Below are 24,118 nucleotides of genomic sequence, written 5' to 3'. Positions count from 1 at the left end.
CTGAACCTCAGTATTCTTAGCTATAAAATAGGAATACCTCATGGGGCTGTTGTGACAGCCTGTGAAGCCCTCAGCACGGCATCTCTAACGTCTCTAATAAGTACACAGGTTACAGTGGAAGACAGAAAGGCTGGAAATCTATTACTGCCAAAATCTCACCCAGAGATTCCCTCTTATCAGGAAGGTTTCTCCAGTATTTCTTAGGAAGATCCCTTCTCTTAATTGTTTCTTTTTGGAGCTTAGCCTCTGAAGAAGAGCTTTTACCTTTGTTATCTCTCAGTACTTAAAATGTTTCTGGATGGAGGAATTACTAGTCCTGTTTTACAGATAAGAACCTGAGGCCTAGGGAATTGACCCGCCGGTGGTCCCGGAGCTGGAAGTCTGTAGAGCTAGGAGTTGGGCCAGCTTCTCCCATTCTCCCTGGAGGATATTGATGCTGCTTTTGGCTTAAGAGACAGAATTGAGGCTTTTGCAGATCATTCATTCACTCAGCAAATGTGTCAGGGCCTGCATAGACTGATACAGAAATGAGTGGGTCCTGGTCCCTTCCCTCGAGGGGCTCATGGTCTGATGGGAGAGACAGCCAGGGAACCCATGGCAGGCCAGCGTGAGGATCAGCCAGGACAAAGGTAGGCTCGGGGAGCATAGGACCCTGGGGATGGTGTCTTGACGCAGGAGAGGCTCGGCTTCAAGAGCTCAGTCCAGCAGGCTGAGTAGGGATTAGCCACAGTGCCTAAGGTTCAGAAGAGCCAGGGCCTTTTTAAATAGAAGAAAGAGAGCAGACAAAAGCCTAGGTGTTAGAGGCGGAGAGAGTATAGACTAGTTAGGAATTGTAGGGAGCATAGTGTGGCTGGAGTCTGAGGGAGGAAGGGAACGCTTGCTCAGAAATCATCATGCCATGGTGAAAGGTGGTTTCAGAAAAGCTGGGTCTCAATCTTGGCTCTGGCACTGTTTGGCTCTGTGACCTTGGGGAAGTTTTCACCTCTGCCATCCTTTGTTTCCGATCTGGAAAATGGGGAGAAAAAGCATACCTACTCAGAGGTTTGCTCCAAAGAAGAAATAAGATGATACCTGTGCAGGTCTTAGTGTAAAGCCTGCAGTCAGAGCTGCGGACGTGGTAGCCACCATCAGGGGCCCAGCGAAGAGCTGGCCTGGGGAGTGCTTAGACCCTTCAGAGCACCCGTGCAGCCTGGTGCTAAGCCCTTTACGTGGACTATCTCAGTTCGTCCTCACAATGATGCATGTGGGGGAACTGAGGCACAGAGAAGTCAAGAAACTCCGTTGAGGTTTTGGCACCAGTGGGCAGCAAAGTGCACTTGAACACGCCTCTCTGGCCCCAGGTCACGCTCCTAACTGCCTATCTCCAGACCCTGAGCGTATTTTATTCCTCAGGAGAGGTGCTGTCGTCCTGGCCTGAGGAGTGGATGGGCCCAGCCCTGCTGGCCTCCTTACTGGGGGGCTTGCAGACTTCCCTCACACCCATTGCCAGAGTTTGGGGCTGTTTCTTGCCTCTGTCTATAATTTATACCCACTGTTTGCTCTGCGAAGGCAAAGTAACTAGGTTTGCACGGCCCATTATTGTATAGAAAATTAAACAGGCCCATTTCATCCCAGTGACGTTTAATCTGTAGCCTTGATGTTGACAGATTTATCTGCCCAAAATGCATAAGATAATTGGAATGCCAAAATCATAAATGCCAGATTAAATCTCATTCTGCTTTGTATTCCTGGAGTGCTCGAGCTGAAGTGCTGTATTTGTGTAATAAGGTTGGAAAAAAACAAATGGTGTCTCTTCTCAGTGGTGCTTTTTTGTGTTTGCAGATAAACAGAAGGAGAATGAAAAGTTACGAGAGTCCCTCTCCAGGAAGGCTGCGAACCTGGAGCTCCTTCAGCGAGAGTATGCCCGTGTGAAGGGGGAAAATGAGAGGCTGCGGAGAGAGGTCTGCGAGCAGGAGGGGCGCAACCAGCAGCTGCTCCAGGAGGTGTGCCGCAGCCGCAGTGAGCTGAGCGGGTAGGGCTCAGAGACCCCCCGGCCCCGCTGGCCGTGCCAGGCAACCAGTCCCAGAGCGGGGCGCGCTGGCCCCTCCCTGCCCAAGCGCCGGGGAGGCCAGCAAGTGCTGGGGCATGTGATGTCAGGCGGGAATCCAGCATGTGGAGCAGAATCGTCTAAGGGAGGAGGCTGGGGCCTGGGCGGCAGAGCGCTGGTTTCTTGTCCAGGGGAGGTCAGGGAAGGCCTCTCTGGAAAAAATGGCATTTGAGCTGCACCCTGAAGGCGGTGAAGGGGCCTGAGCTCTGCAGATTGCAGGAGGTGGGGGGGAGCTCATTTGCTGCAGAAAGGGTGGGGGCCCTGGGGTGGGGTGTCCTTGTCCTGTGCAGTGCAGAGCAGGGAGGCTAGTGCACCTGGAGGGAAGGGGGGCAGAGAGATGCCTGGATGCCCAGTCCCGCAGGCCCTCGCAGCCGTGAGAGGGACTCGGCTTTCGCTGCCTGGGGAGGCCGCGGGGAGGTTCTGCGCTGAGGGCGGGAGGCCCACCTAGACATTGGAGGGCCCGTGCCGAGGGCCCCTGCTGCAGTTTGCCCTCGCCCTGTCCCGTCCCACGCGTTTCCCGTTGCTCCTCGGCGCTTGCTTGTGAGTGCCCCGCTCTTGCAGAGTTACCGACGTCACCCTCGCTCGCCCAGGGCGGGGCGCTGACGAAGCAAGATCCTCGTCTTAGCCCCCTCCCGCACTCTCCACCCCTGGCTAAGCTGGAACCTTGTAAGCTCGGCTTCCTGGTGTCCGTGGGCTCAGGGGCAGATGGCGCGCACCCGTCGGGTGGCCCAGAGGACCGCACGGGGTAGGTAGTGCCCGCACAGGGCTGGGCCCTGTCCGAATTGACGTCTCCTCCCTGTGGCCGTGTGGCCTTTCCAGGGTGCAGGAGGAGGCGAAGCTGAGGCAGCTGCTGCTCTCCCAGAACGACGAGCTCCTGCAGTCCCTCCGAGTGGAGCTGAAGGTGTATCAGAGGCTGGAGGAGGAGCACGGGAGGCTGAGAGGTACTGGGCGCGCTGGCCCGAGGTGCTTCCCGTCCTGGGGCTGCTGCGTCTGGGCCGGGAGCTCACTTCAACACTCTTTCCTGAAATGCTGTTGTCACAGCCCTCGCTGGCCTGCCGGGCAGAGGAGGCACACTTTGCAGCAAGCCCTCTGGCCCGTTCTTCTTCTGAAGCAGCGAGAACCACGGAGAGACTTGGGCTTGGGAGCTGGGCCAGCCGAGGCCTGGATTCTCATGCCCTGCCTCCCGGCTGTGCGACCTTCAGCAGGTCACCTCACCCCTCTGGGCCTGGTTCTTCCTCCATAAGACGTGTCTCCTAATAGCTAGTCTGTAGAGTTGTGAAAATTGAGCTCATTTATGAAAAGCATCCTACCACGGTACGTGGGACATAGCAACAGTCAAGGAATAATTTGATTATGAGTTTTCCGCTAGAGTGTGTTTCTTTTTGCCCATGCATTCGGCCGATAATTCTGGAGCGCCTGCCACATACAGGGCATTGCTGTGGAGATGGTTGTTGGCCCGGATCCTCTGACAGATACCAGATCAGAGCAACTTAACTGCAAACTCCTGTGTTTTAGAATCAATTTTGAGGTGTGGTAGCAATTTTTTTAAACGAATTTTCCAGATGGTTTCTCCCTACTGAAAGTTTATCTAGAAAAGGGTCACCTCACACCTTCCATTTTCTCCTCATGTTGCTTTTCTTATTCTTGCTGTTGTGCCTTTTTAATATACTGTGGCTCTTAAAATCAGCCCCTTTCATTCTATAATTCCAGCCCAAATAGATTTTATTACTACTAGACATAATTTCGGGGTTTGGTGTGCAATTTGCTAGGCTTTTATGGCCAGAAGTGAAAATTAATTTCCAGCTCTTATTTAGCCTGTGGAATAGCAGCAATTAAGTCTGCCAGTATTTTTGTTTTTAAAGTCAAGTTGTTATTTGAAATTGTACCTAGTTCTTGGGAAGGGGAGGGTGCTGGTGCTGGTGGGTTTAAAACACTGTTGAACTCCTTTGATGATTGACCCTTTGGTGGCAGAAGACGTCAGGTTCTTCCTTTGCACTCATTTGCAGAGGCCGAAGCAGAGGCGTCAGGAGAAGGCTGGAGGGGGCAGGACCCTTTCAGTGACCTGCGTGGTCTCCTAACAGAGATCCAGGCTCTGCGGGGGCAGCTGGAAAAGAGCATCGAGACCAACAGCACACTGCAGAGCAAGTTGGAGGAGCGGCTGACGATGGAGGGGAAGAAGACTCAGGAAGCAGCCCTCCCCATGGCTCTCCAAACCCTGTCTGTCCCCGAGTGGCCCCCACAGCTGGACAAGCATGGTACTGTCCCTGTGCCTCCTCACAGACATTGCTGCCGTGTGTGTGTTGGCGGCACATGGGAGCTTCTGGCGGGTGCCCTTGCCCCACGGAGGTGTCCCTCTGTTGACAGCCCGCCACCCGATGCCCCGGGAGCCAGGGGTCATCTCCCTCCCGGGGCCTCTTGGTGGAGGGAAGTGGAATTTGGGCTGTCAACGCTTTCATCATCTCCAGTCTCGTCCCTGCATCCATTCAGCCCTGCCCATAGCACTCCGCTGCTGACAATGCTTTTTAGTCCCCTACTGCCTTTCAAAGAGAATCTAAACATCTTACTCTGGCTCTCAGTGTCTGTAGGATCCTAAAAGCATCCTGGTTTGAAAACTGCTTCTGTTTTACATTTGTTCGCAGGTTTATGGTCTAGCCCTACAGAGGCTGTGTAGGGTCACAGAGAAAGGACAAGGGTTGCCTGTCACTCCTCTGTCACTTGCCCAGCAGCAGGCCAGGAATAAGCCAGCAAATGGTCAGGTTCAAGGCAGTCAGCCGGCCCATCCTCTTTGGTCTGTGGACTAAGACCCAGATTGGGTACTGGACTTAACCAAAGCAACACAGCAAACAGGTGGCAGAGCCGGAGCTAGGAATGAGATTTTAGCTCCCAAGGCCAGTGCTGTCCCTGGAGCAGCGCCTGACCTTGCGGAGCCTCAGGTGTCTGGGGCCATTATCCTAAGACCCACAGGGCGGGTGCGCACATCCAGTGGGACAGGGAGTGTCGACGTACTTCATAAACAAGTATCGTCTAAAAGCTTGGATTGGGAATTCTATTGCCTTTAATTTAAAAAAATTAAAATCTCTTAAAGATCACCCAGTCAGCATGCTTTAGAACTTGTGGCGATTGGTTTATTGATCTCTCTTTGATAAGGAATTTAAAATTTTCACCAGAAGATGATGTGATGACATGAAAAAAAGAAAGTGAAGAAAAATCCTTCACGATTGTACAGAATGATGATATTTTGCTTTGCATATTTCTCTTCATTTGGCGATCACATGCAGGCATGAACTTACGTTGTTCACATTGGGTTTTGTGCCATTCTGCGTCCTTTCTTTGTTTTCACCCAATATTACATCATAAGTGTTTCTCACCCTTTCACACGGGCTTCCTGATTACTGTTTTCAGATGATCCTCGGTCATGAAACCATTACTGTGGTGATTATTAAAGTGGTCTCTGATTTGGAGCTTTAATAAATGTCAGTGTTAATGTGGTTTTTGCTGTTGAACAGCATTCTCAGGATAAAAATCCTACCAGCGGAATCTCAAAACAGTTAGGAAGGAGCCATATTGCCGCCTTCTGCATGGGATGGCCATCAGCAGTGGGTATCTCTGCTTTAAATACAGGTCTGCTCCTGGCCCTTCTTAGCGCTTGGCGGAGATGGGACCGATGGGTCTGTGGGGTGTGCTGGGGAGTTGGGGCCGGGAGGATGATTCAGGGCCGGGGCTGCCCGGGAGGGAGAGCTGGGGCAGCTGAAGTGAGGCGGCCATGGAACAGCCTTTGCCTGCTTCTGGAATTTGTCTAGGGTCAGCCGTGGGTGAGCCTCGCAGGAGGCACTCAGGAGAATGTGTTCAGAATCCACAGGGCTGCCTCAGTGCCAAAGTGTCCTCCAGTGAAGGTGGGAATTCTGCCGTCGGCAGCGGCCTCTCTTCCTCTGCAGAAGTCTTTGCAAGATTGTATTTAGTGCACTTGTTCGAAAGTTCTGCTCTAAAGATGGCTGGTTTTGGCAGAAAGTGATCCTTCTCAGGGGCCAGCTCCTTGGCCCCGGAATCGAACGTGGCGCTTTGGTGGTGCCCAGAGGTGCCTGGGCGGGAAGGAGCTGGTGGGCCGTCTTAAGGCCTGGACACTGGGCACAGTCCTTGCTTTGCCGCTGACACTCTGCTAGTGCTGGGTCAGTCACTTCCTCTCCCTGCTCCTCCACGAGGTCTGAATGACAGTGCCGTCCCGCCCGCTGGGCTCCAGAGAGTCAGACGGCCCAGCGCTCTCTAGATTGCATGGTATGGCAGATCATCTTGGGCAGCATCTAACTGGCTTTGCCTCCTGACATTGTTTCCATTGCATCACTTCCTAAACTCTGCTTTGGGTCCCTCTTCGCTCTTTTTCGGGTGGCTGCAGCAACCTCCAGACTCACTCCTCCAGTCCAGAGCACAGTCCTCAGCTCGGCGTCGCCCTGCCTGACGCCCCCGAGAGGGGCCCCACGGTCCTCATGGTTCTGGCCTTGCGTCCCACCGTGGCTCTCTCTCCCTGGCACCCTGGGCTCAGCCCACCACCTGCTTGATCCTCCCTCAGTGCGTCCTGCTGGCTCACTCCTCTGTGCCTTTGCATCTGCTCATTCCTGTGCCTGCATTATGTTCCCTCCTCTGGGCTTCCCTCCCTTAGTCCTGACCACCTAGAAATGAAACTGTCTGTTTACTTGCTGGACAGGAGGGTCCTTCCAGAGAGGACGCTGGGCCTGCTCACTCTCTGTCCCCAGGGTCCTGCAGAGGGGATCCCAGTCCCGGGGAAGATTTGAGTGGATGCTTGTGTGTGTTTGGTACTTTACTGTATTCTCATTCAGTTCTTTCTCAAATGCTAATGACAGCTTCTTTTCCTTCTCTTATTTTACATCTTGTAGGTGGTGACAAATGTCCCATGGCGATAGATAATTCCTGTGATCTATTTGATTCCACCCTGGTGGTGCCACCACGATCAGGTACAAAGCTGGAGTCTGGGTAACTGTGGCGGGGTTGGGTTTGGCAGTAGGACTTTTTCAATTGAATGAAAGGGGGTCCCTGGTCCCCATCAGGAGAGCATTTGTCAGGATTTGGGGCTTCAGCATGTCTAGCTGATGAGCTCCTCCCCCACGCCTGTTAATCTGTTCCTCGGTGTTACTAACCTCAGCAACGTCATTGGGTCCTTGTGGCCTTAGATGGAAGTATGAGCACCTTAGTGTGGCTTTAAGGCCTCCAGCATCCAGCCCCAGTGGGCCCATCCGACCCTGTCCGTCTACATTCGTGTGGCCATGCAGAGGGGCCCCCATCCTGCAGACGGGCCCCGCACTCCCCTCTCGCTGGGACCGTGCGTCGTGGCTCCGTCCTTTTCCAGGCCACCTTTGTCCCATTCTCTGCCATGCACATCCTCCTCCTACCCCGAGGCTCATCCTGAATGCAGACTTCTTAGTGAAGTGACTTTTCTGAGGCCCCCAGTCAGAATTATTCATCTGAACTTTTGTTGATCCAAAGGTAAAAAGCAACAGGCTTTACCTCTGTTTAGTGTAATTTTTGCTAGTGTAGTTGTTGCTTCTCCTAGGAAGCCTTTCCTGATCTCTCTTCCTGCTGCACAGGGAATTGATTATTTCTTCCTCTCAGCTCTGGCTCCTTGTCATCGTGCTGTTACGCCTCCGGCGTGGTGTCTGATTAGACCATGGGCTCCTGGAGTGCAGGCGCTGGCTTGACTCGTCTGTGTAGATGAGGGCTCTTTGCAGAGTGGGTGCCGGACAAGTGTTGGTGGAATTGAATCGAGCTTCTCCCATCAGACGAATAAGCCCCGGGGCGGGGGGGGGTGAATAGACAGACGAAGGTCCGGGAGGCCAGGCCACTTGCCCCCGCTGTGCTGTGCTGGGTGGCATTTGGGACCGAAGGCCTTTCTCTGCCCTCCCACCTGGCTTCAGTGTCGTTGAACGTGGCTTGATGAACACAGGATACTGCCCCAAATGGATCTGACATCTTCCCTCTCATGTTGAAGCTTCAGAGACCCCTCCACTCTCTGGAAATGACACGGACTCCCTCTCCTGCAACAGTGGCAGCTCGGTCACCAGCTCCCCATGTGTGTCCCACCTGGTCGCTGGCCACCGCCCGTGGGCCCACACGAGTGGCGGCCACGTCCTGGGCCTGGCTGGGGACTACGAGGCCCTGTGCCGGCAGATTGGCCAGGGCCAGAAGCTCTTGGCCGAGATGGCCCTTCAGATCCAAGAGGCTCCCCGGCCCGCAAGTCCAGAGCTGGGAACCAAGGTAACCTGACCGACTGCTGCAGGGAGTGAAGTGCTCACTGGAGCAGTAAGTGCAAGGGGCCGCCTGAGGGCTCTGAGAGGCAAAGGATGCATGCATCCTCAGTAAGGCCCTGAGAAGGGGGACCAGGAAATGGAGCCCACAGAAGCTCAGAGGTCAGGTCCAGTCTGGGGCACTGAGCTATGGGAGGGACCCTTGCCGAGGTTTGTACCCTGTGTTAGCGCAGTCTCTTCCCTGGGGTCACTCTTTCCTGCCTCATCCTGCTGGATCCTCCTCACTGTAAAGTACCTTTTGTTGAGGACCCGTGTGCCAGGTGCTTGACACAAAGTTACTCATTCACTTCCTCCAAGGGTTGGGGTCACATTTTCTCTGTCCTCCCAGACTAGACCCAAACACCAAGCTTCCGTGGGTCACGTTTTCTGGTCCCTCTTCCCAGGTCCTGAGGCCCCTGCTTCCTGGTACCTGATTTGCCTTTTTGTTTTATTTTGTTTTACTCTATTGTAAAAGTCATTCTGTATTTTACATTTCACTAGATAATAAACTTCAGGAGAGCAGGGATAGTGTCTCTTTTACTCAACGTTGTCTCTTTACTACCTAGTACAGGGCCTGGCGTGCAGCGGGTGCATGGTAAATGTTTGTTGAATGAATTCATAAATGTTAATAAGATTACTGTTGTTTTCTGATCATAATCTTTATTGTACAAAAGTGTAAGAACATCACAGGGTGTTCAGTGCTTAAAATGTTGATACACACACACACACACACACACACACACACACACACACACTCTCTTAGCTCATTCATAAAGTTTAGTAAAACCGACTCACATGAATTTTGTATTTTGACTCTCAGTTAATATATAAACAATTTTCCTATCCCATTCAGCATTTTTCTAGAACTTTTAGGGGCTGGAAAATAAGCCAATATGTGGAGGTAGCACAATTGATTTATTCTTTGCCCTGTTTTTTCAACATGTGAGGTGTGGTGAGCACCCTTGTACACAGACCTCCCGTGGCATCTTTGATTAGTTCATTAGGAATGGATTGCTGACAGTGGAAGGCAGCTCACTCCCAGGCTGTGAACCCTTCAGGGCCCTTGGGGAGAACTGTTGATGCGTCACTTCCAAAAAATACGTATCCCCCTTTACAAGTGAGAGTATCTCACTGCACCTTATTCTTCATTGACTAATTTTATTTATTGTTTTATGTATGGTTTTTTGCCCATTTGATAGCTAAAGAGTGCATCATTTTATTTTGTAGTGATTTTATTCCTCGTGATAACAGTGCTCTTTTAATTTCTTTTCTTTTTAAAATGTATTTTGTTTTCCCTTCTTTGGCTCATGTCCTTGGCTTTGTCTTGCCCTTGACATCCCCCAATTAGGGTTTGCCACTGTCAGCAGAGGGTGAGGGAGACTTGACGAGGCCCCGACTTCATATCGGCAGTACACAGCGCCGTTTAGCAGGGGCTTCTTAAGACAGAAGCATTCGTGTTTCGTCCCTTGCTGTTGGCACCATTTGCCTTCCGGAGAGGCTCTGTGGTGCAGAGCCATGTGAGTGGCCCTACCATGGACCCTCTTTCCCTCTTCTTGGCGTAGTAAATACAGTTAACGCAGGTGGTTATTAATCATGGTTATTGATTGGGCTAAAATCACCATCGAAATTCTCTCATAATCTATAATTCACCGGTCTTTAAGAACAATAAATTGGTGTCGTCTGGCACCAGGCTCTCGCTCAGCATGTGGACACAAGCCCTGCGGTCTGGAGATTTATGCTGCCTATTAAAGCTGGCTTGTCCATAATCTTTTTCAATTGCATGTAACACCCTTCTCCCCTCCCCCACCCCCCGCCCCTTGCACAGGGTCCACACTTGGCACCTCTGAACAAGTTTGTCACCAGCGTGGGCACAGCCAAGCTGATCCTCGAGGAGGCTGCGAGATTATTGATGCTTTTCTGGAGGGTCTCACTCCCCACAACTGGCCAGTGCCCACTTCAGTGTGAACAGGTAGGTGGTGACACATGGATCCCGAGGCTTAGGGATGCCACTGGGGCTTGTGACTCGGTCTCCAGCCCAGGACCTTGCTTGTGGCCGATGTGCCCTCAGTTTGGGGAAACACGTCAGAGGACGGGGGAGGTGCCGTGTTTGTTAAGGGTGACGTGTCAGGCACTGTGTTGGCTGCTTCAGGTGTGATCTTGCCTGCTCCCCCAGCATCCCCGTGGGCTCGGCCTGTGGTCCTGACCTGACCATGTCCCCGCTCCCAGTGTGTCTTTGTGGAGGGAAATCCTGTCTGCGTCTTACACACGGGAAGCTGAGGGTCTGGGAGTGAGGCCCGACCAAGGTTACAGAGATGGTTTTGGCAGCACAAGTATCTGAATCCAAAGGGTATGCTTTCATTTTGTAGATTTTAAGTTCTAGTTTGTCCTCGTGGACTAGCTCGTTCCCTTCCACTCTAAATCTCTTTCATTTTAGGTGCCTTTTTCTCTGGACTCTCTGATTCCTTTTGATAGCTTTCAGAGTCAGATTGTAGGGATTCTAGTTTCAATCTGTTTTAACTCCTTCAAAAGTTTTTTTTTTTTTTAACCAATGAAAATCATTTATTGCAAAACCATTGAAATTTCCCTCGAAAGCTTGACTTTGCGGCAACTTGAACGTGGCCGAATTAAGAATGGTTGGTCCCACAACCATCCTCATGCCCATCTTTCATGGCACAAACCAGGAGTCAGGCAGTGCGGAGGCCCTCCCTGGGTTCTCGTCAGTGGGAAACGGCTGGTATCGTGATACGGCGAGCTACCACTCTGGTCGTCCGAGGAGCCTCCCGGAAGGAAGAGCATGCAGATGAAGGAGGAGTTAGAACTTTGCTTGGTGCTGTGATAGATTTTTACCCCTGCATTTATCTAACCTATCAGTTTTGGCCAAAGGTCAGCAGAAAGGCAGAGGGAAATTGACATTCCATGTCGTTACTCATCTAGTTAAACCCCTTCTGACAGCTCTTGGATCTGTCAGCCGTGGCAAAGAGGCAGCAGTGAAGCCTCGGAAGGTTCTAATGAGCCCATCCTGTGATTTCCCTCTTGGGATCCTGGGGAAGGAAGTTTGGGTGCACTAAGCTCGGGGAGGTAGGTAACCGGTCATTTCGCAGGGAAATCATGTTTTGGCCACTTTTAGCCAGTGGGGCCATGGGGAGGAAGAGGGCCCGCTGGGCCCAGACCCACATTGGCCTTGCGTTTTGTGCTCACCCACTGAGCTCCTTCCATCTCTGGCTCGGTGACACAGATGCTTCGACTGCCTGCCTGCCCGGGCTCCCCCTCTTGGCTGCCTGGCTTCTTTACCCCTCTCCCGTCTCAGCTTCCATCTTACGTCAGGGTCTGAGGGGGCTCCCCGGTCACTCAGTTATAGCACCCTCTTCTGCTTCATCATGGCCCTCGTCGCAAATTATATATTTGTCTGTTTAATGTCCGTGTCCCAGAAGGGGCCATGTTTATTCTGTTCATATTTTTGAGTGAATAATTTTTTTCTCCTATTCCCAAACGAGTACTTGCCCGTATGATTTTTTAGAGCACATAAAATGTGCTGAATGAACCTCAATGCAGTGTTTTTGTCCTCAGTACACAGTAGTGTCTGTTAAATAGACGGAAGGAATGTAGATCTTCGTGTGTGTGTGTGTGTGTGTGTGTAAATATAAATTATAGTCACATCTATTCCCCCCCCCCCCCCCCCCCCCAGCAAACTAGTCCAGGGACTGGCCAGCGCTTGTGATGACTCACCCTTCTTTCCAAGCGTTTCTCATATAATTGGTTATGCTGACTTCAGCATCATAGAATTTTAGAGCCAGAAGAAGGACCTTAGAGTTGCTCTGATATGGTTGCTTGTGCACACAGACCCCCCCCGTGTGGTGTTAAATTGCCTCAAGCCACTTTTCTGTCCCTGCCTCTGCTTCATACAGTGCCTTTTTCTTAGTGTGAAATGTGTGTAAAGCAGATTTCCAAGTTTTTGCCAGCAACCCCAGTGGTTTTTTTTTTTTTTTTTTTTTTTTTTACGACCTAGGGTTTTCTCTGAGTGTCATTAATTTGCCTTTTGCATTTAATATACCATCCCCTGCAGTCCCTAGGACTACTCTGGAAAGTGTGTATCATATACATCGGTTTATCTAAGAAGGTTGTGGGGGGAGATATAAATATATACACATATTTGCTTATAAAAATTTTGTTTAACTGGAAGTATAAACAATAACGAGGAAACAGGCTACTTGTAGGGGTGGGAAGGAAGAGGAGGAAAGGGCAGGAATAGAGGTAGATTTCTCCGAAAAGATCTGGTTTTGTAAATTTGACATTGAAACTGTATAAATGCTTTAAAGAATTGAAAATAAATCAAAATGGAAAAAGAGCAATTTCTTAAAATTGATAGTAAGATGAACAAACCTTACTATATATGTAAGTATGTAGTATTGAAGGCATACCCAACAAAGAGGGAACATTTCAAGACTAAAACACAGTATTTTGACTGTATCCCTAGTAGAAATACTCCAAGGGCATAAAAGGACTGAAAAAAAAAATGCTGTTTTCAGTGATGATACTGTTAATAGTAATATTGGTACTGATATTTAAAAACTGTTATATTTGTATTGTAGGATAAAACAAATAGCTAATTAGGTTAAGATTTTTACTGCCAGAGAAGAAGTATAAATTTAAAAACAAAGAAGCAAAAATCCTGCCACCCTTGATTTGAAAATGCCAGTATGAACTTGTGTTATATTTCTTATTAAAAACATTTACTTTTAGGCCTTAAAAATGTCCACTCCAGTACCAGTGAGCACCTCTACTGCCCAATTGTGGTTTCTAAATACCTTTTCCCACTAACAGGAACCAGGACTCCTTGGAGAAATGGTTTGATTCTAGGTCTGGGGCAGGAAATGTACAATATGAGCTTAGAACATCTTTTCATCCTACGGGAAAAGAGGGGAAAGGGGGAGTAAAACAGATTTACGGCTGTTCTCAAATTATGGTCCCTGGGCCAGCAACATCAGTGTCATCTGGAAACTTGTTGGAAAGGCAAATTGTGGGGCCTCACCCCAGATCTACTGAATCAGAAAGTCTGGGAGTGGGCCCCAGTGGTCTGTTTTTACAAGTCTTCTTAGTAGCCCTGAGAACCACTGGATTGAAAGAAACTTGAGACATATCAACTGCAAAACATGGAGTTTATTTGGATGCCGATGAATTGGACCAGTTGTTCCAAAAAATGAAATTATGATGGGCTCAGGGAAATGTGTCTCCTGACGTACATGGTGATACTAAGCAATTATTATTTTTTTAAATAATTTTTTATTTAAATTCAATTAATTAACATATAATGTATTGTTTGTTTCTGGGGTACATGTCTGTGATTCATCAGTCTTTTTTTTTTTTTTTTTAAATATTATTTATTTGAGAGAGAGAGAATGAGAGATAGAGAGCATGAGAGGGAAGAGGGTCAGAGGGAGACGCAGACTCCCCGCTGAGCAGGGAGCCCGATGTGGGACTCGATCCCGGGACTCCAGGATCATGACCTGAGCCGAAGGCAGTCGCTTAACCAACTGAGCCACCCAGGCGCCCCTGTGATTCATCAGTCTTAAATAACACCCAGGACTCATTACATCACGTGCCCTCCCCAGTGTCCATCACCCAGCCACCCCATCCCCCAAATCCCTCCCCTCCAGCAACCCTCAGTTTGTTTCCTATGATTAAGAGTCTCTTATGGTTTGTCTCCCTCCCTGGTTTTGTCTTGTTTCATTTTTTCCCTCTCTTCCCCTATGATTTTCTGCCTTGTTTCCTAAATTCCACATATCAGTGAGATCATATGATAATTGTCTTTCACTGATTGACTTATTTCACTTAGCATAATACCCTCTAGTTCCATCCACATCATTGCAAATGGCAAGATTTCCTTTTCTGATGGCTGTGTAATATTCCATGGTATATGTACACCACATCTTCTTTTATTGTTGTTGTTCTAGGTGTGGTGACAATGTTGTTTTTCTTTCTAAAGAATCTTTTTTCTAGAACTATATATGAAATATTTTATGGACATGAAATATGATTGCCTTCTGAGGTTGAGTTTAAAAATACTTTTAGTGTGTGGGTGGGTAGGGATGTAGATGAAGCAGGTTTGGCCATTATTTGATAATCGCTGAAGCTGGCAGTTCATTATCCCATTCTTTCTGCTTTTGTGAAGGTTTGAGATTTTTCATTATAAACAAGAAAAAAACAATTAAAAAAGCCAGCTCCGGGAGTCAGGCCCAACACTCGTGAGTCAGCGGGTGGCCTCCTGGGAGGGGCGTGGGTCCCAACTCTGAGCTGGGCTCTGTGGCCTGAAGGAAGAGCTGCTCTGTTGAGCTCTCCTAGGGGGCAGGCACTCTGCCCTACACGCAGCATCTCCTTTCATCCCTTATGGGAGCCTCCAGAGAGGTCGGTATTATGTTACCGTTTTCCAGACGTGAGAACTGAAATTCCTTGCTTTGTCATCATCACAGCTGGAAGGGACCGAGCTGGGTCTTCTAGCCCTGTTGTTTTTACCATGGCGCATTCATCCTGTAAAAATGAAGATTTTAGTTCAGAGGAATAGCAGACATGCAGAATTAAAATTCCTTGTTTTAAGTTCTGGATAGAAGATGGACAGGATGTTTTGGGAGTGCAGGTGAAAATTTAACCTACCAGTTGGCAAAGGGTCTCACAGCACCAACTCTGTGCCAGGTGCTGGGGGTCAGAAGGAAGAATTGAGTCTTGGGAGAAGAAGCAAACAAATAAACGATCAGTTAAATTCAACATGAAATGGGCAATGACGAGGGAAGGCCTGGACGTAGTGAGTATCCAAAGGAGCAGTAACCAACCTAGACTTCTGCTGGGGAGGAGTCTCAAGGAAGGCTTCCTAGAAGAGGTGTTGCCCAAGCTAACTTTTGAAAGAGGGCTAGAGGTTAGCCAGGCAGGGATGAAGGAACCATGGTCCGTCCTCAGGCATCATCCCCTTTGCGTCTCACTCTAGATGGATGGGGCCATCCCAGTTCTACAGCCGTGGAGAATGACTTTGTCCCAGAATGTGTGGTCTAGGAAGCCATGACCTGACACAAATCTTTGTGGGCTCTTAGCGTGAGGAAGAGAATCAGAGAAAACCTGGGGTTTAAATTAGGATCTGTTTTGGAAGAACAGTTGACGTCCTTGTAGCTGACACAGTTGGTTAATCTTGAAAGTAGGTTAAAGCAGGGAATCAAGAGATGATACATACCTTAAACATCGTAGTTTAACTGAAAACAGTTAAATGTACATTCATTTGCCATTCTTTTGATGTAGGGCCAGGACCTTTTCTTTGAATGTAGGTCTGCTGATGAGGATTTCACATCTCCTTTCTTTCGTAAACCACATCCATAATGTATGTCTGTCACTTCCAATTTCTGTATCTTTAAGATGAAGAAAAAATGTAGACACTTGTAAAGCAACTTGAATGTAGAATTCTTCTAGACTACGTTCCTCCCACATCTTTCATAGTTGATTCACCCACACCTAATTTGCCAGAAATGTGGTTTTTAGTGACTTGCCTTTATCAAGTCTTTCCTGAGACATATGTTAGTTTTCACACAACCAATTCTCTCTTTTCATATACACATTTCATGGGTTTACTTAATACTTAATTAAATCCCATAACTGATTACAAGTACAACTGCCATAAACAAGTTTGGGAACAAAGTTAAGTGGGGTCCTTTGTAAGTTGGCAGCCCGATGTCTCCCCTCTGGGGAGCAGAGGTGTTTCCCCGTCACAGAGGGTGGCCTGTGCCAGCACGCCTTATGCGGCGGGGGGGCGGGGGGTTGCTGGAGGGGGGAGGTTGATGAGAAAGGAGTGTCCTTAACTCTGTGAACCAGCTCAGCGGAGACTGGTTAAGAGAGCCTGTAGGGTATGCACATTTCACATTAGAGGTCTGGGAACTCTGGCTGCCAATGGGTGGGAAGCCAGAGTTCCCCACACCTCTCAAAGATGAAAGCTCTCCTGAGGATCATACTCTCCTAATCATACTTTTATATTCTCTTTTTTAAATTTATCATTAAAATTTTTTGTTTTAATGAGCATTATAGTTTTTATTGAAAAAAAACACCTCAAACAATTCTGATAAATTTTTAAAAATGAAAAATAAAACTTCCAAATCACATCTCTCAGAGATAAATCACTATGAACATTTTGATGTCTCTTTGTTCATCACATTTTTTAGACATCACATACACGTCTATGGATATAAATCTGTGTATTCAATTTTATGAAACAGGAATGCCTGGTATACAATAGCAGTTCTGGGCTCTTTTTGTCACTAATTATGATCTTTCAACATCAATAAATAGAGTTCTACAAGATTTTCTTTTAAGATTTTCTTTATTTCTTTGAGAGAGAGAGAGGGGGAGGGAGAGAGCACAAACAGGGGGAGAGGCAGAGGGAGAAGGACAAGCAGATGCCCCGCCGAGCAGGGAGCCCGATGCGGGCCTCGATCCCAGGACCCCCAAGATCATGACCTGAGCCGAAGGCAGCCTCTTAACCTACTGAGCCACCCAGGTGCCCCCACAACATCCTTTTTAATAGCTGCAAAATTATGCTATTGTATATGAGTACCGTGATTTACTTACGCAGACTCCTGCTGAAACAAACCAGGTTGTTTGTTGGCTCCTACCATGAACAGTGCTGAGATGAACATCCAGGAACATAGGTATCTTCTTGTGCTTATGTGCTTCTTGGTGGGGGTACATGCCTAAGTATAGACTTGCTGGATCAAAGGGTTAAGCGTGTTTTGCGTTTGGTAAATCTTGCCAGGGCGCCCCACCCGGACTGGGCCAACTTGCAGCCCCACTGGTGCCCCTAAGAGTGCTCGCCCCACACCCTGGCCCCACTGGATTTTGCCTGGTTTTGCCGATCCGACCAGCAGAAAATGGCTTCTAGTTTTCATTCAAATATTGCTGTTAGTAAGGTTGAGCATCTTTTTGTATGTGTTTTAATTCTTACCTATGTGTTAGGATGTTTTGTATTCTTTGTTCATTTTTCCAATTCCTTTTCTTTCGAGACTGGAGAAATGAAGGCAGAGATCACCAAACTACACAAAAAGCTGTTTGAACAAGAAAAGAAGTTGCAAAACTCTGTGAAGCTTTTGCAGCTGAGCAAGCACCAGGAAAAAATCATCTTTGATCAGTGTAAGTAAGCGGTTGGGGGCGGGCCGCTGTGTCTGACCACTTCATGCCTCTGAGGACTAAAAACCCCATCCTGGACACCCACTTGGGATTCCAGATCACCTGTCATCATGCCTCCTATTTATGGGTTTCCTTTCATACTTCGTCCTTTCTGACCCGCGCAGACAAATAAATTCACTTAACAGACCTCAGTGGAGAGGCCACGTGCTGCCAGCGACTGTCATCTCTTTGAGGAGACAGGTGCATGGCGTGTGCTTTGATAGGAACGTGTGTGGGGTAGGGCCTTAGGCAGCACCGAGAGGGGAGTGGGGAGGGCGTCATTCTGTCCTGGAACGTCGGCTTCTTGGACACACAGACAGCTAAGCTGAGTCTGCAGGAAGGAGCAGGTGTGGGTCAGATGGAAAGGGGGCAGCGTGGACAAAGGCGGAGTGGTAAGAAAGAAGGTTTTGGATGTGCGAAGCCTGCGCCAGTTCACGTGGCTGGAGTAAGACTGCAAGTGGTCGGTTGAGGCTGGAAGGGTCTCTCGGACTGGGACTGCGTCGTGAGAGGCCTCAGGGCGCGGACCCTGGGCAGGTCTCCTGCAGGGCAGGGCGCGGACCCCGGGCAGGTCTCCTGCAGGGCAGGGCGCGGACCCCGGGCAGGTCTCCTGCAGGGCAGGGCGCGGACCCGTTGCTGCGTGTGCGGGAAAGGCTTGCTGGTGACTGCTGCCCTGCTCCGGGCAGGCCAGAAGGAGGGCCTCGACCGGGCCGTGAAGATCCAAGGGGGAGGGGGTGGTTTTGAGAACTACTTCTCAGGGCAGATATAGAAACTCAGGCTGAATAGCATTTGTAACGTCACTGCTTGTCCTGATCCAGGAGCTTCGGAGATGGTGGGGAACAGCTCCCTGTCCCCAGGAGAACCCCACAGCACGGGTGCACCGCCGAGTTTCTGCCGGTGCCTGTGGGCATCACAGCCCTGGCCCAGCCTCGCTGTCTGCCTGTCCTTGTCCCTGTTCTGGGAGGGCTGCTGACCGGTGCTTTCCTCTGGAGCCACCCACCCGCTCCGTGCCGTGCTCTTCTCCAAGGCCAGCGTCGCCGGGGCATTTCTGAGAAGCACAGAACATAGATTGTTGTCGGGTAGGAGTTCTTAGCTACCCCCCAAGGAGCCTTCTGAAACAGACTCCGTGAGACTGGCAGAGTTGGAAGTGCGGGAGAAAGATGCTCAGTCGTGGGGCAGGTGCTAACTTTGTGCCAGGCTCTGGGCACAGAGGTGAACGAGACAGTTCCTGCCAGCAGAGAGCTTTGGCTTAATGGGGCAGAAGCAAAAGTTAGCTGCAGGGCAGCGTGTCCCCAGCGGCCTCAGGTGGTTCAGGGCTCTGGACTGATGGGGTCTTGAGGGATGCGTAGGAGTTAGAGAAGGGGTAGGGACAGGATTATGGCAGGTGGCCTCAAGGGTGGGAACTCAGTATTCAGGAACATACTTAGGATATGCCAAGGGATTTGCTCTGAGGGACAAAGCGAAAGAGCTGAGTAGGGGCCGGGTCCCAAGGGGCCTGTGGACGGACTCAAGAATGAGTGGCAGGAGTCAATGTGGTCCATGGAGTCTTAGAAAGAAGGTCCTTGTGGCTGAGCAGTGGGCAGGGGGGCGGTGGGCAGGAGGCAGACCTCTTTGGGGGCTATGGCGGTCCCCCTGATGACAGCAGGGAGGCCTGGCAGGGCTGCGGCAGAGCCATGGAGGGGAGGGGATGGTTTTGGCAGATTGTCAGGAGGCAACACTGGCTGAGTGGTGGCTGTCGCGGGGTTCTGGCCTGGGCTTCCCGTCACACATAGAGTAAAAGCACAGTGCCAGTCGTGGTCATGTGTGAGGCAGCTGTGGAGCACTCGGGTAAGACCCCCGGGGCAGCAGGGGGTGGGAGGTGGCGATTTTACGCAGCCCCCTGTCCAGGGATGGTAGGACTCTGCAGTGGCATCTCTCCGTGGCAGCCCCGAATAGTCACAGGGCTCATGAAATTCACCCTGCTTGCTGGTGAGGAGATTTTGGAAGTGGGCAGTAGGTTCAGATGGGCAAGTTACTATGGTCGATCCAGCCCCTGAGCCCCACGTCAGTGATCCTGGAGTCATTACTGAGCACGGTTCCGATTTCTGCACCCCTGTGTGACCTGGAATAAATGACTTTAACTCCTTGAGCTTCTAATTCCTCATCTCTAACCAGAGACAGTAATTCCAAAGGACTCGGGTTGGCCAGACAGGCCTGGGCTCTAATCACAACTTAGTAAGGAGTGTCTCCGTTTCCTTATCTGTAAAATGGGATGGTGATGATACCTCAACTTTATTGTACTTTTTTCAGGAACAGAGCACATGCTCAACAAACGCTAGTTCTCTGCCTCCTTTTTCCCATGAGTTCAGACTGGATTCTATGAGTACAGGTGGCAGACCATTAATAGAAAAACCACAGATGTCTCATACCACTGCGCCCGCTGAAGCGGTGTCACTGATCTCTGTGTCTGCAGGGCTCGGCTCAGAGCCGGGTGAGGGGTTTCCCAAGGTGGTCCAGCTGGTGGCCAACCCTGGCCTGTGGTGCCTCCGGTTCCAGGCTGTGGAACTAGCTCCTCCCAGTGAGTCAGGTCCTTGGAGAGTCCCCGAACCTGCCAGTCTCAGGTCTGCTCCTGGCTCTGAAGGACGAAGCAGAAGTTGGTGTAGGGTCCCCTCCTCTGCCCCCCCCCCGCCCCCCATGGTGACCAGGAAGAGCGAGGGCCCGGGCTGTTCTTGACTAAGCTGAATACCTCGTCTGCTCCCAGAGTCTGCAGGGGAAAGGAGGGAAAGCTGTCACGGGGAGACCCAAGGGCCCCTGCCATTTCCTTGTCACGTGACCTGGAACCACGGCCTCACCTCCAGCCTCTGACCTAGGGATGCCGCCCAGACAGGCTTGGGGGGTATTCACTAAGGTCACAATCGGCAAGCTGCCTGTCACGAGCTAGACACCGAAGCTGGTGGCTTCCTTGTCAGCCCTCTGCTGAGGTGGGAAGAACCCTGCGTGGAGTTGGACAGTCCTGGGTTCAAGTTATGCCTCAGCACTGGGCAAGCCCGGATTTGGGACGAGCTTGTTACTACTGTGTCTCTCGGGCTTCTCCTGGCAGCAGGGATTTTCGGGCTCTGGAAGGTGAGCAGTACTGTCCAGATGTGAGGCCCTTTCACACTTGGGGCAGGTGAGCCCTCGTTCTTCATTGGAGTCTTGTGCTTTTGGTACTTCTGGTGCCCTTTCAGTATGATTTTAAACCTCTACACCTGGGGTACCTAATCTTTTCTGGGTCACAGGCCCTTTGGCAAGTCTCAGGAGGAGTAGGAGTTCTTTCCAGAAGAACGCATCCACCCAGATACACGCAAAGATTTGCACATAGTTTCCAGGGATTTAGGACCCCTCCTAAAGCATAACCCTGGACCCAGGTGCAGAGCTCCTGCCCCTGTGGCATGGGGGTGGAGGGCACAGAGAGACAGTGGGCACCTCTGAAATTGAGTTTGGCCAGTTAAAAACAGCCCACACTGGCTGTCTCCCCGCCCTCCACCCCCCCCGGGTATCACAGATTGCAAACAGACTTTGTTACTTCGATGGAAATATTTTGTGAGGCAAGAAATAAATATTTTCCCAAGGCCACCACATGGCTCCTCTTCTGAAGGAGGCACTGGGGAGTTGGGCCGTGTGTGCATTGATAGGAAGTCTGTTTCATCCTTGGGCACCATTGGCCAAAGGCCCAGTTCCAGAAGCCTTGACTCTGTCTTCCCCAGGGAGTAAGCGGATTCCATGATCCTCACCGAGGCATGTTTAGAACGGACCCCTGATCAGGCCAGAAATCTCTTCAGTGGTGGCATTCCCACCGCTGCTGGTGTTTGTGTTGGACAAGAAAAGGATTCAGGGAGGAAGCGGCCTCACTCAACAGTTGCTGCCCTGAAAGGCCGGCACCCTGCTTCCTCCCGGGGCTTCTGATTGACTGAGCATCTGCCCTGCACACAGCTTAGAGCATCTGATCAGTGGGACCTCTGGAATCGTCCCATCCAGGGAATCATGTCAGGTTCTTTTCCCAGCCAAAGACATCTAAGGAGAAAAAAATGCCCAGAGTTCATGCTTTGCCCCAATTGATTTGAACGCCTGCTCTGAGGGTAAAAATTGACTTTGCAGAACTGCCTGTGACCCTTGCCTTGGGCCTTGGCACATGGGCTTGCTTGGGGTTGGGCACACCCCCTTCCCAGAGCTGTGCCTCAGGAGGGCCTAGGAGACCAAAGTGTGTGGGTGCTAGTCAGGCACAGGCCTCTCCCCTGCCCTGCACCATTGCCCTTCGGACCCATAGAGGTGAGCCTTAGGGGTGCCTGGGCATCCGCGGGCTTTGCTGAGCCTGAAACATGGGCTGGTATCGCTGTGAGGTTGTGGCTTAGCATGACCTCGAAGAGGTGACTCTGGTCCACCATGGATTCTTCGATCTTGGGGTGTGTGATGGGCAGCTGGAGCCTTCCACACCTCTCTCGGGTCTGGATGCTTCTGGCTTGTCCACATGTCTGCCTGACCCATTTGGGCTTCAGGGGGCGCTTCCTCCCAGCAGCCAGCTTTTACACTGTCTCCCCGAGCGTCTGTGTCTAACGATCCCATTCTTTCTTTCTTCTCAGTGGTCGTAACCCACAAAATCCTTCGGAAGGCCAGAGGAAACCTGGAGGTAATGCCCCTTTGAGTTCTGTTATTGGAAGCCCATTTGGGGCATGGGGAATGGGCGCAGGGCAGGAAGTGACTTCTTTTGAAAAACGAAGCTGAAGGTGAAAGCAAGACGCACGTCTTCCACAAACAATTGCATTTTTCCACCAACAGCACATAAAGAATTTCGTTTTGTTATGGCATGGTTTCAGGGCTTGTTCTAATTATTACACTTGTTGGCTATTTTTCCGAGTGAGAAATACAGCAAACAGTGCCTGTCGCATAGTAGGCATTGGATAAACATCTCTAGAATGAATGAATACAATAGGATCTCATCTTCACTGGGTTCTGTAAATATTTACTGAGTAAACAGTGTGTCCCTGAAAGTAGTTTCAGCGTAACAATTTCGCCTACTTCGGAAGCCCTCCATGGGACCTAAAATTCTCCTTTTCTCCCTCCCTTTTCCTAGCTTAGGCCCGGGGGTGCCCATCCAGGAACATCCAGTCCCAGCCGACCAGGCTCCTGAGGAGAACCTTCCAGCCAATAAAGCTTGTGGTTCCCACTGAGCTCCCGCTGTGGCTTTGTTACAAGTGTGATTTTGATTTATTGAGGGAAGAAAAGGACTGTCTGGCTGAAAGAAATCTGCTTTCCCCTTTATGTCTTCTCTCCTAAAGTCGGTTTAAGGGTTGTCGTCAGACAGCGTTTGGGTGCCCGGCAGTGAGGCTTCTAACAGGCCCCAAGCTCTCGGGCGCTCGGGCGCTGCGGCGTCATTGCTGAACACACGGCGGCCTTCGTGGCCACCTTAGATTTGCTTCGTGCTCAGCCAGCTCCGCGGTGGGAGGCTCCTCACTGAACGATTCATGTCAACTTGGTGATTCAGTTACTTCGTGCGGAGCCTGGAAGCCCAGGTCCTGAACTCCACAGCGGGACAGGCCAGGGTCTTGGGGGTGGGACGGCCCTCGGATACCTCCCAAGGTCTCTGCTAAGGTCACTCAGGTTGTCCAGAGAGGAACGACAACGTGAGGTGTGGCCGGGCCCTGGTGCCTGCATCTGGCCTGCGCTGGGCAATGTGTGGTCACATCCCGGAGCCATCCCCTGAGGGGTGCCGTTTCCAGGGAGGAGAGGTCCGAGTGAGGCCCGGAGCGGGGACTTGTCATGCAGTGTCCCCAAGATGATGGTGCTCTTTCCATTCCACTGTCCCATAACACTGCCTGGTGGTTTGCTACACCCTTGTCATTGACTTTTGTGTTTAATCATCCTCTGTCTTTGTCCTGAGCTTCCTGATGGCTGAGAAGTCAACGGGGTAGGGCTCAGCCCCCTTTGCAGAAGCCCACAGTACCCCCACAGAGGCACTGGCAGACCGGGTCCCCCCAGCCCTGCTCTGGCAGGATGCTCTCTGCTCAGTTCTGCTCCTCCTGCCTCATGGCCCCACGCCCACCTCAGTGCCAGGGAGCAGGCGTCCGCTGAGCAGCCCATCATCGGGGAGCACAGCGAATCCTGACTCCACTTCCCTCTGTGCCCATGCCAGCCATCATTCTGGGGACTTCAGCGTCTGTGTGGGGGACACTTCAGTTTGCTCTTCCTCTGCAATCACTCATTCTGACACTTTGCCCTTGAACCATCGCCTCCTCTCCGTCAGCTTGCTTGCTCCTTGTCCCCTCCTCTGCTTTGACCTCTTGGAGGTCCTAGTCTCTGGTCCCTTTGCCTCTTTCCCTACCCCTGGGCTTCTTGTCTTTAGTTCCTCTCCCGCCAGGTTTCTCGAATCTTGCCTCCCACACCTGAATCCCTTTTCTGCCCTGTAGCAGCCGAGGTAAGGCGAGAGAGCACCATCTGCCCCAGGGTGCTGCCCCGCCTGAAACAGTTTGACCCTCGGCTCCAAGCCCAAGTCCCTAACAAGGGGTACCGGGCCCTGTTCTGGCCGGTGTGACTT

At 50.8% G+C, this 24,118-nt stretch overlaps 1 protein-coding gene across 5 annotated transcripts in view; it reads left to right on the top strand.

Moving 5' to 3' along the window:
• CDK5RAP2 (CDK5 regulatory subunit associated protein 2) overlaps positions 1-22,754 on the top strand; it is a 176,351-nt gene extending 153,597 nt beyond the window's left edge. For all 5 annotated transcript variants that reach the window (XM_028107743.2, XM_028107740.2, XM_028107742.2 and 2 more), the window contains 9 exons: positions 1,822-2,011; positions 2,906-3,027; positions 4,093-4,341; positions 6,976-7,053; positions 8,085-8,350; positions 10,205-10,348; positions 17,409-17,535; positions 22,167-22,213; positions 22,658-22,754. In XM_028107743.2, the coding sequence (XP_027963544.2) occupies positions 1,822-2,011; positions 2,906-3,027; positions 4,093-4,341; positions 6,976-7,053; positions 8,085-8,350; positions 10,205-10,348; positions 17,409-17,535; positions 22,167-22,213; positions 22,658-22,714 (1,280 nt within the window). In that variant the 3' untranslated portion in view covers positions 22,715-22,754. The remainder of the gene's footprint in view (positions 1-1,821; positions 2,012-2,905; positions 3,028-4,092; positions 4,342-6,975; positions 7,054-8,084; positions 8,351-10,204; positions 10,349-17,408; positions 17,536-22,166; positions 22,214-22,657) is intronic.
• Positions 22,755-24,118: the final 1,364 nt, after the last annotated feature.

The sequence above is a fragment of the Eumetopias jubatus genome, unplaced genomic scaffold (assembly GCF_037043125.1).
Source record: "Eumetopias jubatus isolate StellerSeaLion01/CBP00866 unplaced genomic scaffold, mEumJub1_p1.0 scaffold_15, whole genome shotgun sequence".
NCBI lineage: Eukaryota > Metazoa > Chordata > Mammalia > Carnivora > Otariidae > Eumetopias > Eumetopias jubatus.
Note: the sequence above shows the minus strand (reverse complement) of the source record. Positions and strands in the feature narration are given on the sequence as shown.